The sequence below is a fragment of the Mustela putorius genome, unplaced genomic scaffold (genome assembly GCF_011764305.1).
Source record: "Mustela putorius furo isolate JIRA1106 unplaced genomic scaffold, ASM1176430v1.1 tig00003898_pilon_pilon_pilon, whole genome shotgun sequence".
NCBI classification, from domain to species: Eukaryota; Metazoa; Chordata; class Mammalia; order Carnivora; family Mustelidae; genus Mustela; species Mustela putorius.
This window is the reverse complement of record NW_025422047.1, coordinates 7,759,890-7,773,382: the sequence shown is the minus strand read 5'-3', so window position 1 is coordinate 7,773,382 and position 13,493 is coordinate 7,759,890. Positions and strand designations below refer to the sequence as shown.

The following is a 13,493-nucleotide window of genomic DNA, read 5'->3' as shown; positions in this document are numbered from 1 at the left end:
GGCTGAGGAAACCAAGATGGTGGAGCCTGGGGGCTACTCTGGGGTGCCCAGAGCAAGATGCACAGTTCAGATCAGTTGAACGAGTATCCATTGCCTACTTCATATGCGGCCTCCAGGGTGGATGGGACTGTTCCTGCCTAGAGAAGCCTGCAGGGTCGTCCTACCTTTTTCCGTACTCCACAGGACTGCACTTTTTTTTTTTTTTAAGATTTTATTTATTTATTTGACAGAGAGAGAAATCACAAGTAGGCAGAACAGTAGGCAGAGAGAGAGGGGGAAGCAGGCTCCCCGCTGAGCAGAGAGCCTGATGCGGGGCTCGATCCCAGGACCCTGAGATCATCAGATCATCACCTGAGCCATAGGTAGAGGCTTAACCCGCTGAGCCACCCAAACGCCCCCAGGACTGCACTTTGAGTGGAAATCCTGCTCTTGCCACCTCTCCAGGGGCTGAGGCTCAGAACTCACAGGGTTCTGGAGAGAAGAGGTGCTGGGCCTAAGACATCAACATTTTTTATTAGATCCGCTAAGTGCCAGGGGAGGGTCCTGGGCCCTTGAGCAAGTTTCAAGGTTCATCGCCTTTAGATTCAGTCTCATCTTTTCCCTACCATGCCTCACTCCCAGTCCAGGCCCGGCTGGTGGTGGGCTCCTGACTTCTGCCTTCCTTCTGGCTTCCCCCAGTTACCATCTTGAATGGAAAATGCTTCCTTCTTCCGGGGACATTGAGGCTCAGGAAGGGGCGTATCCAGGAGCAGGCTAGCCTGACTCACTCTCCCATGGGGTGCCCCGAGGCTGGGCCCAGGGGTGGGCACACCAGCCTGCACCACTGCCGGTGGGCTTGCCTGCCTGGTTTCCTCAGTGCTCTCGGCCTGTGCGAAGTGGGCAGTAGGGAGATGTCTGGTGCTCTTTAATTTCAAAGGCATCATGGCCTTCCCTGCGGAGCAGAGACAGGTTAGGGATCACGGGTGGTCCTCGACATCTCCCAGTGCAACAGAACATTCCAGCCATACTCACCGGAAGCAGCGGGCACAGTAGAGGTCCCCATCACAGCCAGCACAGCGCAAGGTGGCGTCCTCATTGCAGATGCAGCACCAGGGGAGCTCCTCATCCTCAGCCTCCGGCTGGGCGGCCATGGCCTGGGCCTGCCAGGACCGAAGAGGGATGGGGGAAAGAAGGAAGGTGTGTGGGGGTCTGCTGCAGAAGCGGCTGGCCAGTCAGGGAGGGAGGCTGTGGTGGTGGCCGGGGTGGGTGCTTTTCTCACCTCAGGCTCTACCCTGCAGGACTGGGCCTGGGCTCGAAGAGTGGGCTCCACAGGGATGTTAAAGCCACTTGCCTCATCCAGGGCAGCTTCTTCGGTGAGCTGTGGGCAAAACGAATAGGTACAACTCCCTCTTTCAGGACTAGACCCTGACTCTCTTCCACAAGAGGATTTCTGTGCTCTGTGGCCTTAGCTTCTCAACCCATCTCCCTTTATCTTTTGCCAGTGGCGGTTGATACCCTATATCCAGAGGCCAGTAGGCAGGTCTGGGTCACAGAGACAGAGGGGGCCCCAGGGGAAACCGGAGCTGCAGACTGGCCATTCAGCAGAGAGCAGAGGCAGGGTGAATGGGGCCAGGTGGGTTGCTGGTGCAGTGAGACAGGAACAGGACAAGGGCTGGTCAGGTGGATCAGGCAGGGCCTACCTGCTGCAGGACTCTCTGGATGGCCTTCTCCTCGTCCTCCTCATCGTCACTGTCTGGGAGGCGATAGTCCTGGAGGGTCACTTGAAGAAGGAATGACAGGAGCAGGAGAGGACGAGTAACATGGAGAGAGTTCGCCTGAGCAGCTGTACTTTTGCCCCCCAGGAGCTGGTTTGCTTTCCAGTGGCACTTGTTCCAGAGCTAGGCAGCCTCTGTTGCCACTGATCACATCCTGCCCTTCCATGCCCCACCCTCCAGGGCTGGCAGACAGGAACAGAAGACTTTGCATCTGAAGGCACTGGGGGTCCCGGGCCCCTGATGGCTCCTATGTACTCCTTTTCTACTCTTTCTCCCCAGTACGTTCCTTGAGGCTCTGGGCAGAGCTCAGTAGACCCCTGGGCACAGGAATTCCCAGCATCTGACCCAGCATGGCCAGTAGTCACCATTTTGTAGAGGGTGGCGTGGGGGTGTGTGTGTCGGGGGGGGGGCTGCTTGATGGACATGAATGAGCTGCTGCTTCCCAGCCTCTACCTTTATCAGGGTCCTTGCCCCGCAACACAGCCAGGCGCTTGGCGAGGGCCAGGATCCTCTCCTGCCTCGTGTTCTCTTCCCGCAGCTCGACTGCTGCCTCGGCCAGCAGCCTGCTCTTCTCCTCTTCCAGGGACCAGGTGGTCTGCCCCTTGGAATTAGCGCTCTGGCCCCCTGGGCCAGGTTGGTTGAGGTCATTCTGGACAGAGGCAGCTGGGAGGAGAGAAGCAGTCAGGGAGGCAGAGTCATTCCAAGATCTCTCATCAGAAGCCAATGAGCCTGTTTCTCAACTTCTTTTTTAAAAACCATAGATTACCAGCTTTTTGCTCAGTATTAGCTCCTGTGGTTTATATCACCAATAAAATCAATCTTTCCTCCATTTTTCCAAATGTAAAATACTAGTAATCCTCGAAATGTTTTTTTCCCAACTATATCCATCCCCACTCCTGGTATTTTTACATGTTGGCCAAAAAGATGAGGATATGGAAATGCTAAGCTACTCAGCCAGTTTCCTGCCTTACAGGCTGGCATGAGTATTTCCAGAGGGCAGCAGAGAGGACATGAGAGAGGATGCGCTTTTCTGTGGTAGGAGGCAGGAAGAATTCTAACCGAATGGGTGTGGCCCTGACCCTGTCCCCTTGAGCTTAGCGTTTCAGAGGAAGAGGTTCAAAATCAGACAGCTTTGAGCTCAACTCCCAGCACTGCCATATAATACCTGTGACCTCGGTCAAGTTCCTTAAGCTCACCAGGCCTTCGTTTTGTTTATAAAATATGGATAATAAGAGTATGTATAAGATTATGGAGGCTATTCAATGAGATTATGTCTCTAAAGCAGAGCTTCTCAATCTTGGTTCACTGCTCTTTTGGACAGGACAATTCTGATGTGGGGACTGTCCTAGGCACTTTGTAGATGTTGGACAGTATCCCTAGCCTTTGCTTGCTAGGTGCCAGTGGCACCCTCTAAGCTGTGACCAGAGGGTCTTCAGATAATCATCCCTGGGAAATCATCCCTGGTTAAGAACTCCTGCTCTGAAGCATTTGGAATTTTTTCCAATAGGATTTTTTATAATAACAGAAATGTTCTATATCATTGTATTTGTGCTGCCCAAGATTGTCATTCAATAGCATCTGAAATGCGGCTGGTACCATGGAGGAACTGAGTTTTAAATTTCATTTAATTATTATTAGGTTTTTGTTTTGTTTTGTTTTGTTTTTGTTTTTTTAAAAGTATGCTTCATGTGCAGTGTGGAGCCTGATGCAGGGTTCAAACTCAAAACCCTGAAATCAAGATCTAAACTGAGATCAAGAGTCAGATGCTTACCTGACTGAGCCACCCAGTTACCCCAAATTTCACTGAATTTTAATTAAATTTAAGTAGACTATTTGTCATCCATATCATCATCATCATCTTCATTGCAGAGAACATTTGCTGACCACCTACTATGAACCAGGCGGGGTGTTAAGTGCTTATTAGATTAGCTCACTTAATTCTTGTGATTTCCCCATGAGGTGGGTTTTACTACATATACTTCCATTTTATAGACAAGGCTAGTGAGACTTAGGTCATATAACTTTCCCAGGGTCACAGAGCTAGTTTAAGTGGTAGAATAAGAAATCACTCTCTGATTCGAAAGCCCACACACTCATCTGCGAGGCTTACACTGGCTCCTATTCGAGTAAACCATAATTTACAATGTTGATTGTTCTCTGATTTATATGTGTGTCCCAGAGGGTGGGCAGCAGAGCCCATCCTACTTGGGGAAAGAGTGGGGGGCAGGTCCCTGGGGGACCCAGGTGGAGAAGTTACCTGGGCCTCCTCGTTGACAGCTCTCATCAATAGCCACTTGTGCTGCCAGCTCTGTCAGCAGATCCTGTGCCTGCTGGGCTTGGGTCCTGGTGTCTGGTGGCTGATGTGCCTGCTCAGAGGAAGGAACTTCAGTGGGGAGAAGGGCAAGGGGAAAAGCAACGCCGTAAGGCACAGAACAGTCTAGGTTGGGGTGGATGCTGACGTTTCCAAAGCTCAGGAAAAGGGGACTAATCCAGGGCCCACGTAATTGAATAGATTTGGCCATTTTTTCCTGTCTCATCCCATCATGCTGCTTGTCCCTGGTTCTTTGGCCTCGAAGCAGGCCTGAGGATCATGAGGTTGGGGTGGGTAGGTTTTGCCAACTTCTACAAAGTACATAAGCATACATGTATCTGTGCTTCTGCAAGGTCCTTATCCTAGGACCCCTGTACCCCCCAAGAACTCACAAGCTGGGGGGTCTGAGAAGGTGGAACTCTGCCCTGCAGTGCAGCAAGCCGTGCCTCCATTTCTTGGGTGGAAGGGATGGAACCCCGGGGTTCATCCCTCAGCGCAGCTAGCCTGGCTTCTATCTCCGCCTGCGAGGCCACTGACTCTGAAAGTGGTAGGGAGAAGCCCTGTAAGATCCCAAGGAATCCTAGTCCCAGGAGGTCTGGATGGTTCTTTTAGGTCACCCGGTCTGCCCCCACTCACTGGGCTTGTTCTGTTGGCGGAGCTGTGCTAGGCGCTCAGCGATAACTTGGTCTTGATGGATCTGTCCCTGGCTCTGGGGAGTGCTGGGCTTCTGCTTGGCTTCCAAGGCAGCCACACGCCTGGTAGTGTATGAGATATGAGAATTGAAGATTGAAGAATGAGATTGAAGAATGCAGAAGGGAGGGGTGAAGGCACCCACTCACCATAAAATTCAAATCACTTCTAGGCATCCAGGGAGGACTCCAGTGGATAATATTCTGTGGGCCTCATTCATGTCACCCTGCAGCCCAATCCAGCTGACCAATCGGAGGGTCTGACTGAGAGGACAAGGTTTACCAAGAAATGTTTTGGGGGCGAGGGCTGAGAAGCTACTGTCTGATGCACCAAAAGGGCATCAGGAGGCTGAAATATGACATTCTCTTGACCCTGTGCTCATTTGATCTAGAGGGTGGGAGGAGAGTCCTGCCCTATGGCTCCTTTGTCTTTTTCCCATCCCTATTTGTCTCTGTCCGTTCAGCACTTACTTCTTGTAGTTCTGAGGTGGTGACCACTTGGAAGCATTGGCAGGAGATGACCCTCTATAGGGAAGAAATCTGGTATCAGAAGTCCTGCCATCAGCCAGTCAATGCCTCCTACCCCAAATACTTCCTGAGCTGATCTCTAGCCACAGAGCACAAAGCTGTGTGGGCTGGCCAGCCAACTGGTACCATGCTTGACTAAACCCTTGCCCATGTCAACTTCTCACCTGGTCAAGACCTCGTGGCACTGCTTGCAGACTTTCTGTTGGGTATTCCCAGTCCGAGGCACCACTGCACTGAAGCTAAGGCAGCCAGAACAGAAGGCCCGGCCACAGTTCTTACAGCCATACTACAAGAAACATGAAGTAGGAGGTTCCATCTCTCACCCTCCCCTGCAGGCTCCTCCCTGTGACTCTGCAAGCACACAGAGAGGGAAGGCACTGAAGTTGTGACAACTGCTGGGAGGAGGATGAGCAGTGGGGCCCCTAAGGCCTGGGGAGAGAGAGGAGTGGATTTATTCAATCAAATAAAGCTTTATGCAAAATTCCCATGCTTTCATCTCTTGTCTTCAATTCCCTGATGCTGGGGTGTAGAAAACAAACAGGAAAAACTACATGCTGCAAGTCACTAACTCTTCAACAAAGGAGTATCAGAGAGTATAGAGTCCCTGCCTTTTCTGCCTCAGCAGAGATGAAGGGTGGCTTGGCTTCAGTATGGGATAACAATAGCCTCTATTTCTTAAGCACTTACTGTGTGCCAGGCACTAAGTTCAGTACTTAATATTCATCATCTGATATAATCCATATAATTTATACACACTACTTTACTTAATCCTGATGACCACCATTATTATTCCTATCTTAGATGGGGTCAGAGGGGTTACATGACTTGTCCAAACCAAGGTCATTCCATGAATGAGACAGCAGAGCTCAAATCTGAACCCTGACCTCCCTGATTCCAAAACCCAGATTTCTAAGTGCTACACAGATCTGCATTCCTACTGCTATTCATTCATCCAATCTGGTTTCTATCTCCTGGTCACAAGTGAGCAGAGGAAGCCTATAGTTTACCTGGAGAACTTAGGGGCCGGTGCAGAGAACGAGACTTTGCCATGGTGCTCTGGGAGCAGAAGAAGGGCAGTAATTTAACTCAAGAAACCTGGGAAGGGCAGGCTGCATGACGGTGAAGGTTTCAGAGCAAAGGGAGTAACGGGCATAGTGTGATGGGTGGTCACAGGATAGTAACTAAGACTGGGCTGCGGAGGAGCAGGATGGAGGGAAGGAAACAGCTGCATATTACACTCGGTGGACAGAAAAGCCTACCTTTCTAGAAAGGACTGGAGCTTGCTCTACAGTTTATAGGGCACTTTCACCTCCAGCACCTCTCTGGACCTTCATGTCAACCCCGAAAGCGAGGGAGCGTTAAGCCCATTTTATAGAAATGGAAACTGAGGTTCAGTGACTTCATCAAAACCACACAGCTGGAAAAGGGCCATAAAACCAAGTCTACGGACTTCAAGTCCTGTGCTTTCCCTCCACTCCACATCCTCCCTGGCCCTCTAGCCCGCGGGGAGAAGACTCGCCTCCTTCTTGAAGAGGGTAAACTTGACAGCGCATCCGTAGCACCTACTCTCCATTCCAGTGGCCGGCGAGGCACCACAGGTTCCACAGAGCTCAGAGATCGCTCCCGCGAGGTCCCGGGACCCTCCGAGTTTCACTAAGCTCCGCCCCCGTCCCACGCCCCCTCGCGCGGGCTTGCTGCGGCCTCGCGCGGGCTTGCTGCGGCCTCCCGCAGCAAAATCGCGTTCGGCCACTCTAGCCGGAGAGTGGCCGCGGCAGGCGCGGTGGCCGCTGGGAAGCGTAGTTCATTCGCGGCTGCTCCCTTCCTTCAGAGACAGTCAAGCCTGAGCCAGAACACATTTCCCAGGGGGCTACGCGCCACTCGGCCCGTTTCGGCGACGGTCCAGGAGAATCCCTACGCACGCTTAGGCTCTTGGGAGTTGTAGTACGAATCCCCTCAGGATTGGAACCATGGCGGTGGCCAAGGAGCTCTTACAGATGGACCTGTATGCGCTGCTAGGTATCGAGGAGAAAGCGGCGGACAAAGAGGTGAGAACCGTGGCGAGGAGGGCCGAATCCGACCGGCCTGGTGGCCCTTTATCTCCTGGCGCCTCGCCAGCGCTGGCAGCCGCTTTACAGGTTCCCGCGGGCCCTAAGCGGGGAATGAGGGACGGCCCGACAGCCTCAGAAGGTGGTTTCCCAGACGTTTCCTGGTTGGTTTGAGAGCCTTATGAGGAGTTGGGGTACCCAGAAGGGAGGCTTCTAGCGCTGGGTACGGTGCTCTCCCTCTGGCTTTTGCCTAGAAGAGGTAGCTGGGTGAGCCTGAGAGGGAACCCCAGTCCCCTCCCTGCGCCTGCGCAGTGTCAGCCTATGAGTCGGCTTTTGCCTTTTCTCCCTTGAGCTACTTCTTACGGTCACCCCTTGAAGGCTGACTTAACTCCGCTTAAGTCAGGGCGCAAAAAAGCCCTGTCTCAAGGCTCCTGCCCTCCCTTGCCATCCCTTTCTTGGCAGTGTGACCTGTGATTCTGCCATCTGTTTTCCAGCACAGCCCATTGTTGCCTTCTGAAAATGTGCTAGTGAGCTCAAAGCCGGAGGACCAGAAGCGAAGGGGCCTGAAATTCCATGGGAAGGTGTTGATAAAAGTGCCAGGGAGTGGGATTCTAACTGGTCAAGCTGTAATTAGGATTTATGTTATCATCCCCTGGATAACGGTGGAGGTTGTAGCAGTGTAGGAAAGAGAAGCGAATAATTCATCAGATGAAAGTTAATGCCTTCGAATGTCCCTGTACTTCATGAGCTGTGTGAGCTTATGAGAAGAGGAAGCTCTGGGCAAGATCAGTAGGGTCCTGGGGGAAGAGATGCTGTCAGCCTGCACATCACTGTTTCCTGTAGCTGCAGCTGAAATCAGAAGTTGGCCATTGATGTGTACAAAGCACCAAAAGCATCTGCTAGACCTGTCTCATAACTCTTAAAATTTAATATTAATAATGCCTAACACCTATATAGTGCTTCCTATGTGCTGGGCACTATTCTGAATGCTCTACATTTGTAAACTTTTTTTTTTTTTTTTTTTTTAGATTTTATTTATTTATTTGACAGAGAGAAATCACAAGTAGTCGGAGAGGCAGGCAGAGAGAGAGAGAGAGGGAAGCAGGCTCCCCGCTGAGCAGAGAGCCCAGGACCCTGAGATCATGACCTGAGCCGAAGGCAGCAGCTTAACCCACTGAGCCACCCAGGCGCCCATTTGTAAACTTTTTAATATGTACTTCATTAATAGTGAGAAATTATTTTGGACATTTTGCATCAAATCCTGCCTGTGTGTTGGAACCCTGAAATCGAGAAGGAGGAATCGAGGAAGGAGGTTGGGAGCTGTTGATGTGTCTATCACTCAGAGGTGGGGGTGGGTAGATGAGCTGCTACTAAGGGAGTTGGGTGAGGCCATTGTCTAGACAAGAGACCAAGGTCTAAGCAGGCCAGTATCCAGTTTTCACTCAGGTGAGATAAGGATATGTGAGAAGGCAGTTTATAAAGGGTAAAAGGTGGTGTTCCTACTTGTCAGTAGGCGAGGCACAACTGTAAAATAATGGAGAACATAGTAAATTCCTTAAGAGGATATATAAATGGCCAGTAAGTACTTGAAAAGATGTTCAGTACCGCTAATCATTAGGTAAATACAAGGCAAAACCACAATAAGATACCACTTTATACCCATTGCAATGGCTATTACTGAAAAAAAAAAAAAAAAAAAAAAAAAACAACCAACCAAACACAGAAAGTTACAGGTGTGGACAAAGATGTGGAGAAATTGGAAAGCTTGTGCACTGTTAGTGGTGGATGCATCTGCTGTGGAAAACAGTGTGTTGAGTCCTCAAAAAAATTAAACACAGAATTATCATACGATTCAGCAGTTTTGCGTCTGTGTATATGTCCAAAAGAATTGAAAGAGACTTAAATAGATATTTGTACACCCATGTTCATAGTGGCATTATTCATAATAGCTAAAAGGTGGAAGCAACCCAACTGTCCACCATTTCTTATGTGAGTTTCCTTTTATATGAGGTTCTTTGAGTAGTCAGATTCCTGAGATAGAAAGTAGAATGGTGGTTGCCACGGGCTGGAAGGTGGAGGTGGAATGAGGAATTAATGTTTAACTGCTACAGAGTTTTGGTTTTACAGGATGTAAAAAGTTCTGGAGACTAATTGCAGTGTTGGTTACATGCTAATGTGAATGTGCTTAATGCCACAGAACTGTACACTTAAAAGTGTTTAAAATGGTGGAGGGCCTGGGTAACTCAGTTGGTTAAGCATGTGACTCTTGATTTCCACTCAGGTTATGATCTCAGGGTTGTGAGATGGAGCCCCACATCGGGGCTTTGTGCTGGTCATGGAGCTTGCTTAAGATTCTCTCTCCCCGTCTCCCTCCAACCTCTCACCCTTCTGCTCTTGAGTCCTCTCTCACTACAAAAAAAAAGAAAGAAAATTTAAAAATGGCTAAAACGATAACTTTTATGTTACATATATTTTTATTTTTAGATTTTTTTTTTTAGATTTTATTTATTTATTTGACAGACAGAGATCACAAGTAGGCAGAGAAGCAGGCAGAGAGAGAGAGGAAGGGAAGCAGGCTCCCTGCTGAGCAGAGAGCCTGATGTGGGGCTCGTTCCCAGGACCCTGGGATCATGACCTGAGCTGAAGGCAGAGGCTTTAACTCACTGAGCCACCCAGGCGCCCCGTATTTTATTTTTTAATTAAATTTTTTGTTTTTTATTAAAAAATTAAAATATTTTATTTTTAAATTAAAAATTAAAATATTTTATTTTTTAAATTAAAACATTTATATATATGTGTGTGTGTACACACACACACATTTTTTTTTTTAGAGAGAGAGAGAAGGAGAGGATGAGTTGTGGGGGGAGGGGCAGAGAGAAGGAGAGAGAGAATCCCAAGCATGCTCCATGCTTGCCTGACACAGGGCTCAGTGTCATGACCCTGAGATCATGACCTGAGCCAAAGTCAAGAGTCAGAGGCTCAATTGACTGAGCCACCCAGGCACCCCTGTTATATATAATTTATGATGAAAACAACCAACTAATCAAACCAAACCAAAACCAGCACAAAGAAGATTGTTTGACAAAGACCATATTTGGCCTCCTAAAATTTTTGGCCTTTTATGGAAAAAGTTTGCCTACCCCTGTTAGAGTTAGGGGCAAGGTCAGCTCCACCTTTCTGCACATGAAACTTCTCCCTCTGCCATCGTCCTGGTGTAACAAACCTAGGAGGCCCAGAAGTGGGCTAAACACCACCATTGGTGGAAATTTAGAGGCTCAGCATTTCCTAGGTAGAGATTTTTGTTCCCATTCCAGCCTCAGAGGAAATATGCAGGTATTATCTCCTATATAGAAAAGCCTTGAATTAAAGACCAAGATTTGGTGTGGAAGTGCTCCTAGGGAGAGGATCATGCCCTGGGAATTCAGTTCCTTGCTAGAACCTGAAGCAGTGAACCCCTTATTCTTACCTGCGCATGGGCACGTGCCTATGTGTGTGCATGTGTGCTCCCCCTACCCACTCACACACTCACTCAGTCTCTGTTGGAGCAGGGCTCTGTCCTGGGAAAGGCCCCCATCTTCTCTGCCAAGATGAAGAGTACATCATGATTAATGATGAAACCTTTAGAAACCTTCAAGAGATTCTGAATTAATCTCCAGAATTACCTGGGTGACTGCAGTGGCCTTCTGGCCCTTTTTCCAGTTCTGTCTTGCCACCTTAAGCCTCTTCATACAGCAGCCAGAGTGAGCCTTTAAAAATGTGAATCAGGGGTGTCTGGGTGGCTCAGTCAGTTAGCGTCTGCCTTCCACTCAGGTCATGATCCTGGGGTCTTGGGATCGAGCCCCAGCAGGGAGCGTACTTCTCTCTTTCCCTCCTGCCTACACTGTACTTGGGCTCCTTCTCTGTCTCCCTTTCTCTCAAATAAATCTTAAAAAAAGAAAGAAAGAAAGAAAGAAAACCTGAAGGCCTTCCCTGGCCTGTAGGGCCCATGTTACCTTTCCTTCATGTTCCCTGTCATCCTTCCCTCGCTCACTAAGCTCTTGCCATCTCAGTCCTCCTGTGACTTTTTAAAAAATTGTGCTGAAATATGCATAACATAAAATTTACAATCTTAACCCTTTTTGAGTGCACAATTCCAGTGGCATTTAGTACATACCCATTATTTACAACAGTCACCACTGTCCATCTCCAGAACTTTTCCATCATCCCACACTGAAATTCCATAGCATTAAACATTAACTCCCTATTTCCTTCCCTACTATTCTACTTTTCTCTGTGAACTTGACTATTCTATGTACCTCATGTAAGTGAATGTACAAATATCATATCTTTGTTCTTTTGTGTCTGCCTTTTTTTGCTTGACAGTTTTCTCAAGTTTCAACCATGTTGTTGCATTTATCAGTATTTCCTTCCTTTTTATTTTTTTATCTAAATATGTATATATTTTAAAATTTTTACTTATTTATTTTTAAGATTTTATTTATATATTATTTGTCAGAGAGAGAGAGAGAGCACAAATAGGGGAACAGCAGGCAGAAGGAGAGAAGCAGGTTCTCTGCTGAGCAAGGAGCCTGATGTCGGACATCCCAAGATATTATTTTTTTAAGTAATCTCTACACCCAGCATGGGGCTGGAACTCAACAACCCTGAGATCAAGAGATGTATGTTCTACTGACTGGCCAGCTAGGCATCCCTAAAATCTTTTCCGAGGTTGTCTTTCAGGGAGGTAGTACCAACTTACACTCTCACCACTTGGGAGAATTGCCCGTCTCTCTGCTTGCAGCCCTTGCCCCACTCTTCTGTGCTATGTGCTCCATGCCCTGCCCAGAACATTGGACCTTTATCAAATCAAACTTTATACAGTGTTCTCCCTGTTTCTTTTTTATTTCCTTTCTTATTCTCCACGTGTGTTTCAGAGGAGCGTGGAAACATTCCCCACAAACATCTGATTCCACACACTTTGATGAAGTGCCTACCATGTGTCAGCCTGAATCTGGTTCTAGGGATGCAGATGTGAAGAGAGCAGTCCCTGTAGCATTGCCCCATCTTGCCTGTTTCCACCTTCTCCATCCCTTGTTCCTATGGCACATCATTTTGGAACTCAGAGGTTAAAGTTGATGATTCTAGAAGTTGATGCTTTCTAATCAGATGATGATTCCTTAGAGAGTGTAACTTGATATAGAAAGTAACAATTTTCCTAACCAATCAAAACAAGGAAGGTCTAGAATTGTTGTTTGTTACATCTACCTTGTGTGGAAGGTGGATGGAAATTATAATACAGAGCATCAAGCAATGTTGAGAATTGTAAATGTGCTTTAATCACCACCTTTGTACTTACTGGCAGTGATAGTTAGGAAAGTGGACTTTGACTCCAAAGTCCTTATAAGTCATTGACTCCATGACTTACCTAGTTGTTACGTTGATCAAATATTTTACCTCTGGGTGCCTTGGCTTCCCTGTCTCCAAAATGGGAATGATGGCAATCCCTCCCTGCCAGCGTTATTATGAGGCTTGATCCAGGTCAAGCATTTAACGTGGCACCTGGCCAGAGTGAATACTCACTGTATGTTAGCTCTTGCTGTTAGCATTGCCCTTCCGCCTTCCTTACACTGGAAGCACTAAAGTCAGATACACATTTACCACAACTCATGTCTAAGGGTGCCCTCCACCCCTCACCCCTTCTGCTTATTCCAGTCCTGAGAGGCCAGTCTGGCTCAGTGATTCTTGCAGCAGTCCGGGTAGAAAGGACGTGGGGAATCAGGTAAAACAAAACTGAGGATCAGCAGTCCCCTGTTCAGTTCATAGCTACAGGAGAGGAGAATATACCACCAAGACAAGTTATCATGTGGGCATCCTGGGGTTTAAAGCTGAATAACACATCAGTTTGCTTTTTGCCAGCTCACTTAGCATAGTGAAAAATGGATGTTGAGGTAGAATGAAAGAGGTTCCATTAAAGTATTTAAGGAAAATGCTGTGGGAATCAAGAAGGTATGAGTCATACAATGGCAGGATCAGGGAAGACTTCCCTGAGGAGGTGTTTTTGTGCAAGACCTTGAGGAGAGAAAAGAATATATCGCAGCAGGGATCTTCAAGTGTTGACTCTCTTTGTTTTTTTTTTTTTTTTTTAAGATTTTATTTATTTATTTGACAGACAGAAATCACAAGTAGG

At 48.0% G+C, this 13,493-nt stretch overlaps 2 protein-coding genes across 3 annotated transcripts in view; one reads left to right on the top strand and one right to left on the bottom strand.

The window, feature by feature from the left end:
• Positions 1–298: 298 nt before the first annotated feature.
• On the bottom strand, positions 299–6,932 carry ZFYVE19 (zinc finger FYVE-type containing 19; the record flags this gene model as incomplete). The annotated part of the gene is made up of 11 exons (XM_004751371.3): positions 299–931; positions 1,012–1,139; positions 1,259–1,357; positions 1,680–1,759; positions 2,208–2,417; positions 4,012–4,120; positions 4,458–4,603; positions 4,702–4,820; positions 5,226–5,279; positions 5,447–5,568; positions 6,849–6,932. Coding segments are annotated over 11 exons (1,230 nt in total), but the record flags the coding sequence as incomplete, so codon positions are not given.
• Positions 6,933–7,177: 245 nt separating this feature from the next.
• The window catches only part of DNAJC17 (DnaJ heat shock protein family (Hsp40) member C17), a 36,770-nt gene continuing 30,454 nt past the window's right edge, over positions 7,178–13,493 (top strand). Inside the window, exon 1 of one of the 2 annotated variants that reach the window (XM_013055423.2) lies at positions 7,178–7,327. In XM_013055423.2, the coding sequence (XP_012910877.1) occupies positions 7,250–7,327 (78 nt within the window). In that variant the 5' untranslated portion in view covers positions 7,178–7,249. The remainder of the gene's footprint in view (positions 7,328–13,493) is intronic. The other variant, XM_004751117.3, reaches the window with a different exon arrangement.